The sequence below is a fragment of the Sinocyclocheilus anshuiensis genome, unplaced genomic scaffold, assembly GCF_001515605.1.
Source record: "Sinocyclocheilus anshuiensis isolate Anshui unplaced genomic scaffold, SAMN03320099.WGS_v1.1 scaffold297, whole genome shotgun sequence".
NCBI classification, from domain to species: Eukaryota; Metazoa; Chordata; class Actinopteri; order Cypriniformes; family Cyprinidae; genus Sinocyclocheilus; species Sinocyclocheilus anshuiensis.
The window spans coordinates 956,789-963,290 of NW_015536479.1; the positions used below are offsets into that span (position 1 = coordinate 956,789).

Here is a 6,502-nt window from a genome sequence, read left to right on the forward strand (position 1 = left end):
TGAGTCATTGCGACTGAACCGAATCATTTAAATGGTTGATTCATTCGGAACGAAACACCGTCATTGCTCAGAGACGCAGAACTGTTCTGTGGTGACTATTTGGAATGATTTTTGGTTGGCGAAATGGAGCAAAAAACAGGCAATATGGTGTCTAAAACGTAAGTCTCTTAATTAACTTATTGTTTATTGAATTCAATGTCACATTTGTAATCATGGTAATTTTTGGAGAAAAACGGCACTCTTCGTGTGAAATTGAATAACTATATGAAGTGGTATAAATATATAAATTTTCTGTCATCATGTCTTGAATTTGTGATCATTCTAAATGCATTTTAATAGACTGAATCATGCAGTGAAAGAAAACACACTAAATGCGCACACGCACTAGTCTAGACTTCACGTAATGTATGCGTGCGCTCTGTAGGGATGTTTTGAATGGTTTTTGCAAAATACTCGATAATGTCAAATCGCACATCGTTAAAACAACAATTACGATATTATCGCAGACGATATATATCGCACACCCCTACGTTGAATCAATGAAAGCAGTTGAATCTTCTGTTTATTCAGCTGCAGCGATTTTCTGGGTTTCTTCTGCGAGGCGTATTTGGAGTTTCAGCGCAAGAGCGCCCTCTGGCCTTTGGATGGAGATTTACTGCTGATCACAGAACCGTGCTTCACTGAAAGATACGCATGACAATCGCAGCTTCTGTCGAATCACGATCTCGATTCCATTTCGATTTATTGTGCAGCACTATTGGCTATACATCAAGATGCATATTGCATCGGCCTCAGTTATGGAGATGCACATCCCTAGTTCATATATTTTGTCTATAGGGGAAACAATAAGCATGTCCTGTGTGCATTATTACTGTTGTTCTATAACACAGCCGCTGTTTCGTCACCACTGCTTTGGTGTGTGATTAAAGATAGACGTCTGGTTTTGATTTATATTGCATGAATGCAATCATGATCACTCGATAGATTTTTATTATTAATAGCTCACATGGTCTGTTTCTGCAAACCTCACGTGCTTTTCCAGCCAGCTGTCTTTCACCCTCTTCCTTTTTGACAAAGGTTTCCATGGCGACAGGAGTCAGAGGGGTCAGCACCTTTTTAAGGAGCAGCTGGGAAGGGGGAGGGACTCTGAGGTTTATTTTATGGGAGACTAAATTAACCTGTGTACGTGTGAGGGGCCGTTTATAAATGGAGCTGATCATTGTGGCTTTACTTATTTAGGGGTGTTTGCTAAGTCAAGCGTCAATTTTACTATGGCCTCTTTTTGACATGAGCTAGTAAGCAACCATTTAGCAACCACTCAGAACACCTTAGCAACCTCCTAGCGATGCCATATCAGTCAACAGAACGCAACAGCAACCTAGCAACCAGCTAGATCTATGTAGCAACTGCATAGCAAAGGCAGAACTGAGATTTTCTTTAGTCTAGTTTCTTTCTCAAACAAAACCATATAATTGGTTTAAGTGATTAAGCAAAATCAAATTAAAGAGGATTTTGTTATTCGTGACAACAGACCACAGTGCTTGCTTTTATATTTCGAGTGCAACTCATGTTTATTTGTTACATTTTAATAAAAAACATTTTAATAGACCTGTTGTCTCTGCAGGGTGGTGAAGGAGGAGATATCTGATGACAATGCCAAACTACCGTGTTTCAACGGACGTGTTGTGTCATGGGTAAGTTAGCGTTCACACACACACCTTCACATCTTCCCTCATCACATTTCTCCTGCTTGTGTTTCATGTAACAGGGCCCTGCTTCTCGATGTTGCTGGTAAAGGTTTGATTAGGAGGCCCAGGTGTGAGGGAGCTCAGAGATCAGTCAGTCAGGCGTGAGTGTGTGTTTGGATGCGTTAAATTGACCGCGAGTGTTTAGCGGTTAGCAAACATCTGCTCCTCCTCCGTCTGTCTCAGAGACACAGTAGAGAATATTGAGAGTGCAAATTCCTAATGGTATTTTTTAAAGCTCCTTGAAGGCCACTGTGGGACGGAGATGCTTCTCTGAGGTTCATTTTCAAAAAACATGAGAATCTTTTCACAAAGGGCCCTTCCACATGGCAGTTAGCAGTGTATTCTTATGGTCACTTCAAGAAATCCAAAGTTCTGTCATGAAACTCTAGATGGCGCAGTCTGAACTCAATCTGACATAGTGACATCATTATCACATGGTGCAGCTGATTGGTTCTTTTCGTATCAGCAGCCAATGAACTTGCTGCTCAGTATTCAAATACTTGGCTAGTGCTTGTTGTAGCAGTTGCAGCGTGCTTCAGAAATCCTCCACCTTCCCCAGCTCCACCTGCATAAATCTGCTGCAGGGTAATTTCATGTATGCTATATATGGGGGTTATTTCATATGTTAAATGTGCAGCAGCAGTATTTCTTACATGCTCACAGCGGCATGTCTGTGGATGTGTTGGCAGTAGCAAGACTCGGTACTTGCTCTGCAGCAGCAGCGTAGCAGATCTGTTCCGCTAAGACCAAACACATTAACCTTGGGTGTGTTCACACTGCAGCTAAATATGGTTGTCACTGCTTTTTAAAGGAGTTTTATTCCCATCCTGTACATATTTCGGTTGTTTACAGGACCCTTGTGAAAAAGACGTGCACTTAATTATATTGAATAAACACTTGTAGTGTAATTAAAATCTAAAGTGTATTTAAAAAAAAACTGCACTTGCTAATAATATATTAATTAAATAAAACACCACTTAAATGTACTTAGAGTTCACTTATATAACTGTATTTCTTAACACTTTTGTACACTCTTAAAAAGTGAACTTGGCAATAATGTTAAATTAAATGTTTTACTTTAAAGTACATTTTAAATTATCGTTCATCATGTTTTAAAAGTAGTCATTTTGATGTGTTGACTAACATACTAAAACACATGTAAAGTACATGATTATAATTTTAAACTGTAATATGCCGTTCAAATTTCATTTAAAGTTAATATATTTTAAATGTCTATAAACTGCAGCTCCATCTTTACAAATGTGTAATTACAAATGTAACCTATTTAAAAACATGACATATACATTAAATAGTATATTTTAGTTTACCATAAATGCTTGTTGGTACATTTGTCAGTACACTTTAACAATAGCTATGTTTCCATCCAAATTTACGAATTAAACTTATGCGCAAAATTGGAATATTGCATAAAACATTTGCGAATAAAGCACCGTTTCCATCCAGGGAGTTGAAGAGAACAAAATCGTCACTTCCTGATTAACTTGCGCAAAATATCACAAAGAAAAACTGAATTTGCTGCAGTAGGAGAAGGTACTATATATAATGATTTGTGTATATAATAAATTATGAGCTTCAGAGCGCGCATATGAAACACGGTCATGTTATCTTATTTTCAGAGCCTGCTGTTTGGGAACGCAGTTCTTGGAGTTAATTATAACAAAGCACTTTGACAAGACTTTGCTCAAGCATATTAGAATGACAAAACTAGCATTTCAGATGCTGTGCAATGAGATAGGTCCATTGTTTGGTCCAGTTATGCTGTCCCATCGCAAAGTCACATGAATTTTTTGATGCGCATTAAGGAATTTATTCGGTAAAAGTGTTTCCATCGTAGTTTATGCACATGTTTTCTTACTGGATAAGAAATGTATCCTACTTAGTTGAGCGCATAAGTTTTTTATGCACATTTTTAGAATTGATGTGCATCTTGGCGCACAAAAATAGGTGGATGAAAACATAGCTAATATTTCAAAGACAATATAAGAAATTATGAAATTACATGTAAAGATGTACTTACTGTAAGTCCTACATAAGAGGATGAAAAAGCACTCTTTATTTTGACCTATTGAATTTAATATGTAGGCTACTGTAGTTTCTTCATGTTGATATCCTGAAATACATCACATTACAGAAATAGGTTTTAAACACCATTTCATTTTGACTTTAAGGCAAGAAACGTACACCTGTACACGCGCACAGACACACAGACACACACACACAAACTCAATCAGAGGCACTTGCTCACACCTGGTTGCACAATTTCAATGCACTTACATTTCGCTGTATAATTTACAGATGAATGCACATGTAAGTAACACACTCACATTCCCTAGTATTTTTTATTCTATAGTCAGACTTGCAACACCTCCCTCTGATTGACTCTTTTCCAATCACACACACATACACACGTGCAGCCAGATTCCCGTCTCTCAAATCTCCCCTTCCACAGAGAAGCACAAGGTGTGCTCTTTATCGCTGCTTTACTCCCTGCCATCTTCAGATGCGCTTTTCCAATGCAGCGGCCAGGAGAGGCAGGAACCTGGGGCTAGGGAAATATGCACGTCCTCTTACTGCCCCCGTTTCAGATTCACACCAGCAGCTTTCCCATGCAGAGCGGAGCCTGTGAAAGCTGTCGGGCAGGGAGGGACTTGGCTCTGTCCGTCAAAGAGCTCGCAGGCTTTGAAAGAGCAATGCAAGTTTGCTGGAGGGCCATCTAGTGGTCAGAGTGGTACTGCATCGCTTTCAACACCTGGGAGTAGTCAGCTGTTTATTACTGTAAAACACCAAATTTAATTTAATATCTGGCATCCATCAGTTAGAATTAGATCTAGTGTCATTCCATCTGAGAAAATTCTAAAATATATTAACCTTTGCTGCCAGAAAAGCAATTTATTGTGGCAGATTAGTGATTGAGTATATATATATATATATATATACACACACACACAGACAAATCAAATAAGTTCTAAAAGATATGGATGCCCTTTTTGGCCTCATTTCTTTCTCAAATACATACGTAAATGTAAGATTTATGTATTTAAGTTGCATATAAGATTTCCATTTACGCAGTTTTAACATAAACTAATAAACTATCACTCATACGTAAATAAATGAGATTATAATTATTTATTAAAAAATGATGGCATAGTTTATTAACTATTTGCTTCTATTTGGTTTAATTAAGTAATCATATTTTCAAAATGCATTTATCCTAATTGTTTAGTCAGCATAAATCTGTTCATCATGAAAACAATTACATTTATTCAGTTATGAACATGATTAAACATAACTGTGTAAAACAGATTGGATTTATTGATGATAAATACATAAACCTGGTTAGTGTGTATTGAAAACACATTCAGTTTATTAGTACTATTACAGAAATCTTACCTATTTCTTTCCTTTTTCATTTATGTATAACAGGCAAATATGCATCATATTAAGTTTATTATTTTATGTAAAAATGTTTAAAATGGCTATTTTTTTAAAGCAATTCAAATACATAAATCTTAAACTAGGCCTAAATAATTTTCGCACGTACCATTTTATCATAAGAGTATCATAAGAATAAACTTTATTTATTTAGATGTTTTTGTATTTATTTTTTTATATATTTAGCATATCTGTTCGTGCTTTTTATTTCTTTCTTTTATTTGAGCTGTTCCTTCAGATTGTGGAAAATATGGGAAATAATGTTTCAAAAAAACAAAAAACTATTACCCAAAAAGTAATAAGTATCACCCAAGGTGTAATAAGTGAAAATGGCTGCTTATTCTCTGTGCTGCTGTGCTCTTAAAGCACATTGTCTCCTTCCATGTTGGCTGTGATTGGATTATCTAAGTGAAGTCACAGGGTGGGTGAAAAACACTCCTGAAATATCCAGGCCATAACGAGAAGATTCAATCAGACAGATTTAGGGTGGTGTTGGGACTCCAATGCAGCACATTGTGGCCAGTGTCATGGACATTTCAGAGCAGATGTGCTCATATAAGAGACTCTCTGTTTCTCCAGCAGGCATGTGAAAGCTCTCTTTCCAAGACACTCGTAATGATCATTATTATAGGGTTCATGGCATTCTGATTAATTTATTCCCCTCCTAAACTATGGCATGCCCCATGTACCCTCAGATCTCAGTTGGTTTTAAAACACGGAGAAAACTAAGCAGACAGTACGATTTTGATTAAGATTCAACACAAGTTCAGTTCTATACACTTACAGTGATACTTGTACAACGGGAAATCTATTCAATTAACTGTTTATAAATAGGGCTGGACGATATGGCCAAAATTGATATCACGATATATTTCTTAATTTCGGTCGATACGATATAATTCCGATATCGATATGAACACTATTTATCTGAAATAGAAATCTTTTGTAACATTATAAATGCCTTTATCATCACTTTTGATCAATTTTAAGCATCCTTGCTAAATAAAAGTATTAATTTCTATAATTTCTTTCCCAAAAAAATAATAGAAATTATACATGCAGCAGCCTTGGTGAGCAGAAGAGAATTCTTAAAAAAAATAAAAAAAAATAAAAACAACATTAAAAATCTTACTGTTCAAAAACTTTTGACTGGTAGTGTAGGCTGATTATTCTTATAGATTGAAACAAATGTGCTTCAGCCAGAAAAAAGGATATGAAAAGTGCTCCGCGTCGCTGCAGCAAACAAATAAAAATTGAACAACAACAAAAACTGGAAACGTTGCTGGAGACGGGCTTATTTA

General features: G+C 36.4%; 1 protein-coding gene across 1 annotated transcript in view; it reads left to right on the top strand.

The window, feature by feature from the left end:
- The window catches only part of LOC107671937 (segment polarity protein dishevelled homolog DVL-3-like), a 40,894-nt gene that overhangs the window by 12,527 nt on the left and 21,865 nt on the right, over positions 1-6,502 (top strand). The window contains exon 2 of the mRNA XM_016464986.1: positions 1,625-1,694. Within this exon, the coding sequence (XP_016320472.1) occupies positions 1,625-1,694 (70 nt within the window). The remainder of the gene's footprint in view (positions 1-1,624; positions 1,695-6,502) is intronic.